Source organism: Xenopus tropicalis, chromosome 4 (assembly GCF_000004195.4).
Source record: "Xenopus tropicalis strain Nigerian chromosome 4, UCB_Xtro_10.0, whole genome shotgun sequence".
NCBI lineage: Eukaryota > Metazoa > Chordata > Amphibia > Anura > Pipidae > Xenopus > Xenopus tropicalis.
Window position 1 is genome coordinate 23062953 of NC_030680.2, and position 13212 is coordinate 23076164.

The 13212-nt window shown below is 43.7% G+C and overlaps 1 protein-coding gene across 1 annotated transcript in view; it reads left to right on the top strand.

Moving 5' to 3' along the window:
- Positions 1-1269: 1269 nt before the first annotated feature.
- The window catches only part of b4galnt4 (beta-1,4-N-acetyl-galactosaminyl transferase 4), a 43293-nt gene continuing 31350 nt past the window's right edge, over positions 1270-13212 (top strand). The window contains 3 exon segments of the mRNA NM_001097200.1: positions 1270-1366; positions 2297-2397; positions 9828-10067. Coding sequence (NP_001090669.1) covers positions 9917-10067 — 151 coding nt within the window. The 5' untranslated portion in view covers positions 1270-1366; positions 2297-2397; positions 9828-9916.

Genomic DNA, 13212 nt, shown 5'->3' on the forward strand with positions numbered 1-13212 from the left:
CTCAGAATGCAGTAATACGCATCAGTAGCATCAGGTAACGATTATTGTGAGCTTATCTGTGCGTACCATTCAGGGTATAGGCCTTATAGCGGAACAGGCTAAAGTAATATAATGCACACAATTTGCCTAGTTCTAGCAAACAACAGCAATGAATCATTAAATACTCCCTGCTGATTGGTTGCTATGGGTTGCTAGAGAAGTAGTAAACTTTGCACCTATTATTGCATTACCTCCCATTCACACAACACAGCACAGTACAATACAGGGGGACTCTAGCATCCCCTATACCCAGTCACAGACAGAATATCGTCTGGTTGCATTTCTTCCCCACTAGATACCCATTTCTAACCCCACTAACCTCACTGCCTACGCTCTATCTCTGACTGAGCATCAGTGCTACAGTGCAACTAAGCTTGGCACAGGACCACACAAAACACTAACCTGCTTCCATTAGTCAGAGTGTCACTACCAGTATTACAGCCAATCAGGGAACGGGACCAAACATGTTAGTCTGAGCCCGGTGTCAATCCCCAAGCCTACTTGCACACACCTTGAAGGACAGACCATCTTTTAGTGGGGGGGGGGGGGGGGAGGAGAAACACATCATCAATGTATAATACAAAACCTATAAGGGAACACAACTTAAACATTAAAATGCTCTTTAATTAAACAAATAAGCAGTGTGACATGGATGAGAAAGGGATAATGTTACTTACCCCAGCACAGCGACCCACCTATCTAGAGCTTTGGTACGTTCCCAGCAAAAAGAGCCTTTGTATAAGCAGGGACACGCCGGGCTGGGGGGGCAGGTACTAACACCTAAGGTTATGGCTATGCCTAGCTGGCAGGCCTTCCCTTTCAGCATCCCAACAGTAAATAGGTGAATTGGAAAAAGCCAAGCAAACTCTTGTCTCTCTTTAATTCCCAGTCAGGCCCTTTCTCCTTACTGGGGGTCTCTTGGGATATGTAGCTGTCTGTGTATAGTTCTCCTCATTATCCGAGCCTCTTTCTCCTCAGGTTCTCTTTGTCACAACACATGCTTTGTATTGCTTCTTTTCCTGCCGTGATGCTCTGATTGGATTAAGCTGTAGGGCTGCTGCTCCCTGCTCTCCCCCCTTCTCTCTGTATCCCGCTGAAGCAGGGCACTGTGTAGAGCTTGGCTGCACCGCATTGATGCTTCAAAGGAGACAGGGAGAAAGAAAGAGACAGGGTGGGGGAGGCAGGGGTGGGGAGAGTGAGCAGCAGTAGCAGCTCAGTGAATGGTGAGAGGTGAAGGAAGACAGCTTGAGATGCGGAGATACAGCCTGGGCAGGAATAAAAGAGACCTCTGATAGAGACAGACAAGGAAAGGAGCTGGGGTGGGAAGGTGAGGCACCTGTAATAGTGACCCCTGAGCATATTGTGTCTCTATACCCAGCATGTTATGGGAGAAAATCCAGTGAGAGGAAGAATGTGGGAGGAGAAGGTCCAGAAATAGAATCCAGCTCACAAGGGACCCCCTTCTGTGAGAGAGAGGAAGGAGCCTGGCTGTGAGTGATGCCCTTGATGTTGTTTCTCAGGGGCTGGGCTGTCAGGGGATGCTGGGAACTGTAGTCAAAGCCATAGGGCAGCAGCTTGAAATTGCCTGTAATATGACAGGAGTTATTTCTGGTGTACATGTCCAGTCTGTGAGTTAATCTGACAAGTGTTTATTACATTAGGTACTGTTATTATGGATGTATAGATGGGTACAGGGACATAAAGCAGTACTTTGTGTGTCACTGCAAAAGGGAGAATGCTATGTATGTAGCATGAGGCATGTGAATACCGTCTGTTTTCAGAAAGCTTTCACCAAATTTCATTTAGAAGAGTGATGTTGCCTTGGAAAGTGGCTGTACGGTGTAGTCCGCTTCTTGTGGCTAGCTGATTGGCTGCCTTTCTGGAAGAGACACATTAATTGGTTAAAACAGGGCAGTGTTTAGAACGGTCCTGGATGAAGCTTGGCTGCACCACAGCGTTGATGCTCAGAAGGAGACAGAGAGAGAGGCAGAGAGAGACAGCTGTAGGAAAGAGAGCGTTGAAAGCAGGGTGGAAGAAAAGGATATGTGGCAGCCTTAGTGAGTGCTAAAGAAAAGACTGCTGGCAGGCAAATACAGACAGCTTGGGAGAAAGGGATACAGCATGGGGAGGAACTCCCCATGACAACTGTGATCAGGAGAGACAGACGATCAAAGAGAAGGATCAGCAAGAAGGGCAAGACACCTGTTGAAAGACATGGACCCTTTGTAGTTTAACGTTTTGTGTTTTCTTTGCAAAGGACATAATGTGACATGGAAAACCTGACGAAGAGGAAAGCCTTGGAAGAGGAGATCCAGGAATAGACAAAAGACAGCATCCAAGAGACAGCTAGTAAGAGAGGTAAGAAGCTTGGTACTTTTTATGCTGTGTGTAGTCTATTACTTCAGTGGGGATCTTCAAGCTGCCAATGGCAATACTGTTGGGAAATTGTGGTAGTAGAGAGGAACAGTCTGTAGATTCCTATGATATTTGTGAGAAGCATTTGTGGTTATTAATTGCTCGTTTATATTGTTTATCATTGTATCATTGAAAATAGACTTATATATGTGGCACTGGTAGAGCCTAAGTGAATGATTGCTTAGGTCTGAGAGACTTGCTGCAGGCAGAGTATGTCTCTGGCAAAATAACTACTAATTTGCCTCTGGGAGAGGGCTGTCTCTCTGTCAGTAGATGTGTGGGAAAGTGCTGTGTCTCTAGACAGTGTGTATGTGCTGCACACATTCTGGAGCAGTTAGGGTGTAACTTTCTGACAGTGTAACTGAGAGTAGCCTACTAGTGCAGTGTACCTGTAGGACAGTGCCTGACACCTTTGGCGATACATAATAAAATTCATTAACATTAATTATTGCAGTTCAAATCTTAGTCCTGCATATGGGCACTGATTCCAAGCTGATTCCTAGCATTTTGTTGCCCATGCCAGTGCCAGCTCTGCCAGTGCAGCTGTAGGCCAGGTGATTATCACTGCCCTTTCCTCCATGTCCTTGGTGATTTTCTGATTTAGGTGAGTTTTGTTTTGCAGTTGTTCAGAGGTATATCCCTATTCAGTGGTAACTTGTGTCAGCAGTGTTTATTTGGTGTTGTGAATGGCTGAGGTTGTGTGTTTGTACAGGGAGCAAGTCTTTGCTTGTGGTTTTGTATTTGCTTGAATGATGTGTTCCACCTTGGTATAGTGAAACAATATGTAATTAGAGGGGATTTATAGCTTTGAAAACACCTAAAGACTGTGATATTCTGAGGCAGACTGCAAAAGGGCTTTTTTACTTTGTGTGTGTTGTGAATTATTTGCTTCTAATTTTCCTAGTTCTTACCTGAAAGGTAAAATGCTACCTAGTTGCGAGCATACACTTCCAGCATACAGCGTTAATAGTGGCATTAGAGCCTAACTTCATGTATATATGCCTTGTGCCCTATAGGATTCTTTAGGCACATGTCTGCTACCCCTACTGGCGCAAACTGCTTTGGAAACCACCAGGATGGTTGTAGCTCCAGGGTTCCATTGTCCATGGAGGCACTTGCACACAATTTAGCAGAAGAGGCAGGACAGACACAATGGCGCTTGGCACAACCATAGGAAATTGCAAGGAGCATGTTTGACTGGATGTACTATTAATGAATGGCGTCAATAATGCATCATTCACGTCAGCTTTAGTTTGGCTGCGTTCATATATGACCTCTCCAGTAAGAAAACACATTACGGTAAATTCACTAATGCAGCTTCTAGTGAGCAGGGGCTATTCTGGGGATACCTAAGTGGGTTGCATCAATAAGCACAGCAGACTTGTGCCAGAAGAGCAAACGCAAACGTCAGTATAAATCAGAACACTGGAAGCGACACAGTCCTGACCAGTTGCCCGTGGCTAAATCTCCCCAAATGCTTTCCTACTGGCAATAAAGGGAATCACCAGTGGGAAGGCATACGGGTCGCCCCAAAATTTCCTGCCCAGGTGTGTTTCAGGTTTGTTGCAGTATATATTGCCCCTTCTGCCCTGTATCTGATTAGAAAAAGCAAAGTTTTGCACAGGGGTTGGTGGCCGCCATGTCTGCCTGGGACAGGAAGTGACATTGCAGATACCAACCCTGATGTACCATCACATTAAAATCAATTTAAAACTATATAAGTTCTATAATTAATGTGATGGTATATCAATACTAAATACATTTTGTATAATTTTTAATTGCCCCTCTCTATAGAAAGTGGTAGAGGTAGGACACTCTGTTAGAAAAAAAATATTTGAAGTAAGATACTAACCCTGCTTTGCATCTGTCTGTTCTGATCTGGTCCAGGGAACAGAGCCATTCGGGGGAGTCTGGTGGGTGCAGTTTGGGCCCAGTTGTTTTAATAAAAACATTTATATCTTGGGACAGTTGTGTTAAAGAAGGCAGTTTCTGAGTACAACAAGTGTGTGTGGAGCTGTACTTTAGCACTTTAGCAGTGGTTTAGTGGTTTTCTATTATAGGAAGAATTGCTGGTCTGACTATTGTGTGACGTCAGATGGAGGTTACATATACAGTAACAGGCACTGCAACAAACAGAACTCCTTTGCCAGTTCAAGTGGTAGAGTAAAGCCAAGATGTGCAGTTCTATAAGTTTATTGAGCAGCAACTGTTACTGCCCCATGGTATGACGATGGAGCTGGTTTCACATAAAGGGCAATAACACATGGCATATTTGTGAGTGAATTCTTTATGGGTTAATGACAAAACACCCGAAAATTGCCTTCCATAGACTGTAGTAACAATCACATTGTTGTACATTTGCCTAAATTGCTGTTCCGAGCACTTCTGTACTGTTCTTCAATATCATGTACCTGTACACAAGTTGTTTTCAACCACAGAGCACAACAGATCAATTCCCGCTGGCTGCAATGGGAATAAACCTGCTGTGATTTTCACCTTTTTTCACAACTGCTTTCCTATTAGGGAAATGGCACCATGGCCTGGACCCACTGACACACTAGTGGGTTAGGCAATAATACTTATGGGCCTAGGCCATTGCCTTGGAAATTTACAGGAGCTGATTCATAGGATTTTGCAACCAATCGGCGATTACTTTTGAACATTTGTAAAATGAAAGACTTGCAACTTAGCACCTGTGTTTGTAAGTCAGTCCTAAAGTCAGCAGTTGTGGTAGGGAAGGTTTTGTTTGTACAGAGGTAACTTCCCAGATTCCAAGGGGAGGGAGCAGAAGGAGGAGGGGGCTGTAAGGGTAAACACAAAACAATGTCCCATTTGTACGTTATCATGAAACAAATGAGGAAATGTGTGTTTTTCTATACAATACTTATTATTGCACCCTTAACAGTAGGACCTAACACATTTGCAAAATACTGTTTTATGATCTTTAAGCCGGCCATGCATGATCATATATGCCCCCCCCCCCCCCCACTCTCTAGCTTCCTCTTTTTTTTTTTTTTTTAAACAAGGCTAAAGAATAGATTATATATTGGTGGCTTAACTTTCCCTTTAAAATTCTTAGAGTACATTTATAGTGCAGCCAAAGGAACAAGTGCTGATAACAAGAACACATGCAGTGAATAGTTTGGAGCTGAGGAGAATATTCGGCACATTGGTAGAACAGAGGAGGTTGGGTCCTGCCCTGGAGACTTTCCAGTCTGATGATTTGCAGACACAATAATATGTGAGTTTGGGAGGAAGTGGTTTCCATGCGGTTTCTAACAATACTGATGTGTGATGCTTAGGGGAAACTATCTTCCTTATTTTTTTTTTCTTTCAAGTTAAAGGAGTTGTTCACCTTCCAAAAACTCTTTTTCCACTTATTTTCAGACAGTATACCAGACTTTTTTCAAATTGGCCAGATATCGATGGGGCAGGTTAAAAGATTTAGTCGGATCGGGGACCGCATCGGCTCGTTGATGCGGTCCCCGAACCAACTGTGCCATTGCTGCCATTAGAATTAGCCTACATTTTCCCGATAACGCCCACCCGTAGGGGGGATATCAGGAGAAGATACTGTCGCTTGGCATCTTCACCAATCGAGCAGATCTTAACATGTATGGGCACCTTTAGGCTAATGACACATGGAGCTGTGCAATGCTGGCCCATCTGCAGGCACACAGAGCAGATATCAGAGCATAATTTGCATTTCCAGGCCTACATTCACTCTGGATGGGAGTGCATTAGCTTTTCTGTGTAAAGCCGCAAGCAAAAGCCGAGACACAACTCTGTGTGCTGTTAGCCTTACGTTTCATTTTTTCAGATTCTCATGTAAACCTGGAAGCCAGAGACCTGTGCAGACCCGCATCTAATCTGTACCCATTTAGCGTTTGCCGAGAATACGCCCCGCTACTGTAAAATCTTCCTACCTGTGCCTGCACCAGAAAGCATTGAATACACACATGTAGCCGATATCTGCCAAAAACCGTGAACGTTGCATTTTCGACGGATATCGGCTACATGTACCTACACCTGAGCATATTCAATGCTTTCAAGTGCAAGCACAGGTAGGAGGATTTTAAAGTAGCGGGGCATATTCTCAGCAAAGTCATTAGCCTAAGAAATGTATCACCTAATGAAGCAAATTGTAAACAGAGTCTGCTCCTGGAGTTTGAAATACCAAACAAGGATAATGGCGCTTCAAATTCTGATACTGCCTGAAAACACCTGAACTGGAAAGGAATTGGAAGGTGAACAACCCCTTTAGGCTGAAGCCACACCTAGCGTATGGCGTATATGTTCGGAAAGCGGAAAAACGCTTGCCGAAAATATCGCCATACGCTCCTACCTATGCCAGCACCTGAATGAATGAGATACGCTCGGGTGCAGGCACATGTAGCCAATACCAGCAGAAAATGTGTTCCGCGTTTTTTGTTTGGCGAATATCAGCTAAATATATTTCATTCATTGGGGTGCAGGCACATGGTAGGCTAAATCTAGCGTAGCGGGGCGTATTCTCTGCAAGCGTTTTTTGTTGTGCTGAGAATACGCCCGTGTGGCATCAGCCTAAAACAGAAATAAAGACAAAAGACTTTAATAAACGTGCCCGTTAAAGGAACAGTAACACAAAAAATATAAGTGGTTTAAAGTAATTAAAGTATTCTGCACTGGTACAACTACACTAGACTACTATAGTTTCTATAAATGAGCTTCTGTCTAGCCAAAGAGGCAGCCCTATTGAGCCACAGGTTACATAGCAGTTAACAGATGCAGTCAGTAGAATGCCATTGTATTTTATTACAGAGCTTTTCTGTTATCTGCTAAGTAACCTGCGCCTTTTCTCCTTTTCCAGCTTGAATGGCTGCCCCCGTGGCTACACAGCAGCTTATATATATAAACTACATTAGTATTTTTGAAGCAAGCTGATCAGTTTTACCAGTGCAGAGCAACTGGTATTTGCAAATGAGAAATGTTTCATAAAGGTTTACAGAACGGGTGCCCCATATGTAATAAAAGGCATTAAATATGGCCAGGTGCAGTAATCCATAGCAACCAATAAGATGGATGTGTGCTTTTGACTGGTAAATGCTAGTTCTGATTGGTTGCGATAGGTAATAAGAACTTAAGTAAACTTTGCACATTATATGACATAATCCCCTATGTTAGTGAGTAGTAACTGTTAGGGGCTGATTTACTAACCCACGAATCCGACCCGAATTGGAAAAGTTCCGACTTGAAAACGAATATTTTGCGACTTTTTCGTATGTTTTGCGATTTTTTCGGATTCTGTACGAATTTTTCGGATCCAATACGATTTTTGCGTAAAAACGCGAGTTTTTCGTATCCATTACGAAAGTTGCGTAAAAAGTTGCGCATTTTGCGTAGCGTTAAAACTTACGCGAAAAATGCGCAACTTTTCACGTAAGTTTTAACGCTACGCAAAATGCGCAACTTTTTACGCAACTTTCGTAATGGATAGGAAAACTCGCGTTTTTACGCAAAAATCGTATTGGATCCGAAAAATTCGTAAAGAATCCGAAAAAATTGCAAAACATACGAAAAAATCGCAAAGTACCGATCATTACGAAAAAAACGCAATCGGACTCCATTCGACCCGTTCGTGGGTAAGTAAATCAGCCCCTTAGTGTTAGTTGTTAGTGAGTAGTACCTGTTAGTGTTAGTTGTTAGTGAGTAGTACCTGTTAGTGTTAGTTGTAAGTGAGTAGTACCTGTTAGTGTTAGTTGTTAGTGAGTAGTAGCTGTTAGTGTTAGTTGTTAGTGAGTAGTACCTAGCTGGGCAAGGGTTGATAGCAGGCAGGTTAGGGTTGAATGTGGGTTGACAAAAATTCGACCTCCACCCATGCTGCTAGTAATGGTGCATGGTGCTATAAAGATACTTGGGACACATGTAAGGGCATTCCTACTGGGGTTGCTGGAGATGCAAAACATAAGCCATATAGGAGGACTGTGGTAGTGGGATAAGAATCTGGTGTTTTTTGGGGGATACAGGTATTAAGGTTGGATAAGATTCGCGAGGATGTACCAAAATTTAACCATGACACATCATGGCTCTCTAGATACTCATCTGAGTCTGGGAGTTACAGTACCACAGACATTACACCACCTAGTGGCTATAAATGGTCTGCTTCCTGTGGCACTGTCTATTTCACTGGTATTTATAAGGATTTTATTAGTATTGATTTATGTATAGTCCTACTGTTTTTATTGCACTTAGCGGAGTATATAATATTCAATGAGCCTGTGGCTTAAAGTGTTTTGTGTCTGAGGCATGAAAACCTGCAACTCCATCACTCAGAGTGCAGAGACTTTGTCACCACTAGGGATCCAGATATTGCCTGCCCTGCCCAAAAAAGCACCGTGTCTGGGTACCCTGGGCAAACTCATAATATGTAACTGCAACTGAAAGCAACTTCTGTCTGCCCTTTGCTATTGCCGTCCCAGTGTGCCTCACAGATCAACTTTCCTCCAACCAAGACTTCACTTCCCACAATGCCTTGCACACTTCTGTTATTCTCCTACTTAGCAGAACATGCACGGCACTGTGGGAACTGGAGTCTTGACTTTGAGACCTGACTTTGAACATCGTGTTGCAATGGGACATAACCACAGGAAAAGATGAGGAGGGACTTGTTAGAGACAGATACTGCTTCCAATAGCAATTACATTTGCAAATGATAAAAACTATTTCATGAATTTGTATTGGAAAGTTGCTTAGAATGAGATTTTGTATGGTTATGCAGAAAACACATTTATTGGATGTTTACATTTAAATGAACCATGAAACACATCTGCCTCATTTTGGCTTGTTGGGGATGCAGGGGGTTGTTGAATGAACGCACATAAGCGCTAACATGCAGATGGAGGGGGAAAAAAACCCTGCAGAGCTTCCCCAGCCCGAAGCTCATGTTAATGTTTCCACCCCCTCCCCACTCCTGTAGCAGGACCCTGAGCTGTCTGAGCTGAATGCCAGAGTGTGTGTGCCTGCTGACCGGCTTTGTGGTGAGTAGGTGTTGCACACAGCATCCTCATGTCACACTGTATGAGCTTCTATTGCAGGGAGTTATCAATGGAAACTGCTGTACTGCATAGAAGATTAACACGACTATTATAATGGGATGTTTTTATTCTAAGGATGAAATCAAAGGTCCCTGTAGAAGAAATCTGTTAAGTTAAATCTCTCAGTTAAGCAGTTAGTGGCTTATGCTTTCTACATTGTAGGATCCTGCTGAGCAGCCTGATCTTGTGAATAGTTTTGTGTAACTTAGTGTCCCTATGGGGAAGTAATATTGGCATCAGCTTTGTGTTAATGCTGGTAATGTAAGCTTAATAACAGTTCTGTCTGTCTCTCATTGCTAGATTGTGTCGCTGCCTGGATGCGGGCTGGCAGGGTGTGAGGGAGCCATTCCACTGGCCCCTCTGTGGTGCCCTGTGATGGTGCCAGCAGGATGCCGTGGTTGCCAGTGAAGAAGATCCGCAGGCAATTTAAGCTGCTGCTGCTTCTGGTGTTACTTACCTCAGCCGTCTGGGTCACATACCTGCACATTAGCCTTGCAAGGCAAGGAAAAACACTACGACTGCCCTTCATCTACAGCAGAGGTAAGAAAGTTATATGTTCTATAACGATAATGCAAAGTTTCCTTTTTGTACCTCGTGTCCAGATGTGGAGCGCCCAGCTTGTGTTGAACTATAAGTCTCATAATCCCTAGGCAGCATAACTACAGCTGTGTGCCGGGAGTTGCTGCATTACAGCTGAATTGTTACACGTATATTTCTTTTCTAGACACAATGCTTTGGGTTTCCAAGGGAAGTCACTAAGACCTAATTGTGTAGGTGCTGTTTAGGAGATGGTATGCCTCAGCTGCTTTATCCAATGGGGGAGAGAAGACCCAGTGGTGGGTGGGCAGTGTTTAGTAGTGAAGAGGATTAAGTCAGGGTCCTGACTGGCTTGGGTAACAGGGGCTTAAAGTATTTTAGGGCTGATAAACACAGGCATTTATTTTTGCAGTCTAGTGCAATGGCTTTTATATACTTTGCCTGTACCCAAGGCACCTTGCTAAACTGCCAAATGCAGGTAAATGACAATATACAGCTCCCTAGCTGGTGTTTCAGTGTGGTTCCGTGTCTAGAGGCTGGAATAGGGCTCCGTTAACTCAAATATTCCAGTGCTGTGCTGTTCACACAAGCGTAAACACCCGCGTGTAAGAGACCTTTGTGCCAAAATGCGCAAAAACACTGGCACAACTGGACATATTTAAGCAGGATGAGAGACCTATGTGCACACACTAACTGTATGTGAGGGTCACAGTAAATTGTCTAGGGATGCAATGACACCTGCGTGTGTGTGGCAATCCCACCCCGTCGTTTCTATGTTAAAACCTTGTGTTAATGTGAAGGGCAGCATATTTACATTCTCCCTCACTCCTTCTGTGCAGAACAATAAGGGCTCTGTAGGTCACTTCCTGCATGAAGAGCTACGTCATGGTGAAATGCTCTGCAGGATTTTCCCGCAAACTGACTAATAACTGAGCCATTGGTTTGGGTTCAACATATGCCGAAGTCTACCTTCCCTACCTGACGCTGATATAAGAACATGAATTGGGTCGACACCCTAAAAACTGTTTCCATAACAAAAAAAAATGTCTCTCTAAGCAATGTTCAAACATCCCTTGCTTGCACATTTTCAGTGTAAAACATTTGTAAATATTATTGCAATTGAAACAGCTGATTATATCTGTATTACTGGTTCTAATTCCTGAAACGATGTTGCAGAATCAGCTGATTAAGACCTGGAGGAAAACTGACTTCAGCTACAAAGTTTCCCAATGCAGTACACTGCTTTCAATCAGCTTTACAATCAGCTTTACAAATAACCTAAACCACTGGATATATTTAATGCATATTGGAAAGCTATATTGTGCAAAAAACTTTTTTTACATTTTTTTTCTGGATGAGGTCCCATTTAAAAAAACAGATTTATGCAATATGCACAGGGCTGTTGTAGAGCCATGGAGGCTGCAAGTGGCTGTGTGCTGTATAGTCATTAGACTGGCCTGTGTGGAAGAAATATGGTTAAAAGAGAACATTTTAGTGATTAGATCTTTGCTACTTGAGAGGTTCCCTGCCCTGCCTTCACCCTTCCTTCCCCACCCTGCTCTGTGAGTCAGGCATGGATATTCCAGCTGGCACAGAGAACTGTGAGGAGGAGGAGGTGAGGGCCTTGGGACCCCCTAATTCACAGAGGGGTGTGAGCCCCTCAGAGTAGTTCATATGTGTTTGCACTTCCTCCTGCCACAGCAGGTCACGGGAAGCTGGTGCTAGTGACACGGCCGTATTGGGGGCTATATTCCCTCGCTAGCTGGTTTCATACTCATTGGTTTAAAGCTAAATGGCAGTCAGCCTAGCAGAGCCTGCAAGTGTCGGCTTTGGCTTCAGTTTATTTGGCAGTCAGTAATACAGAGCAGTGTTGGTTCAGTGCTGAGCAGTTTTTGTGTAGGGGTTGCATTTGTGCTAGGGATGCACCGAATCCAGGATTCAGTTCGGGATTCGGCCAAGATTCAGCCTTTTTCAGCAGGATTTGGATCCGGCCGAATTCATGCTCCCGGTCGAACTGAATCTGAATCCTTAAAAACACGTGATGTTTTTGTCAACATAAACACGGAAGCTAAAATTTTTTTACTGCACGCTGCTCTTTGACCCTTCCATATCCTAATTTACATACTGTATGTTCATTATGATTTGGTTCGGTATTTGGCTGAATCCTTTACAAAGGATTTGGGGTTCAGCTGAAAATAGGGAATTTGTAATTTGCCCTGTACATGTTGGTTGTACCTTCTGTATCTTTAGTTTTCTATACCAGAATATGAGGCACTGGCACATATGGCAGCAATTCCAGCTGAATACCACCCCAACATTTGCACTTATGGGTTAGACAAGCATCACTCAGAAACCCCCACTATCCTCAGCTAGAGCCTGATGGCAACTGGCTATAAATAAACACGTTGCTTTAAATGTAAAGGTGAAAGGGGAATATCAACTAATAATTAATTTATCTACCTTGCAGATGAAAGCAGTCTAATAAGCTGAGGGATACGGCATATGGAGCATTTCAGTTGCAGTGATTTTTAGCTCAGAATGCCAGTGAGAGGATGGCTTGCTGTGCCACGGCTGGGGGAAGTGCCATGACTCACCATACGTTGCTATTAAACGCATTACATGCACGCAGGCAGCAGATTTAGGGAAAGGGTCTGCAGCAGGTCGCAGGCGTTTTGGTAATAAGGGTTAAGAGCAACCATTGCGCGGCCTTGTTTGTATATTAGTTTGGTTTTAAATATGTGCCTTTATAATGCAAAGCTTTTTAGGATGGGGCTTTGCTTCTGTACTACAGGCCTGGCACTGAGCTTCATATTTGTGGGCTGGTGTAAAGCCCAGTTTGCTAGCATAGTACAGTACCTTGTTTAACTGTTGTCGAGTTAGATTTATACGGTGCCGTATTGGGTTGGCTTTGGCTGTCGTTCGCTAGCAGAAACTGCTTACAGGGCTGCTGGATCTACATCTACAAGGTTCACTTAGAATTTGTTTCCAGTTTGGGAACATTAACTGGTTATAGGATTTGCTGCTCTACATTTCCACTGGCCGGGAGTGGAGGGACGCGGCATGAAAGACTTCTATTCAGAGCGGTCTCTATTTAGTCTGGGCACGCTCTCACTCTCACAGAATGCCAGAATGAGACAGCCCATGCTTG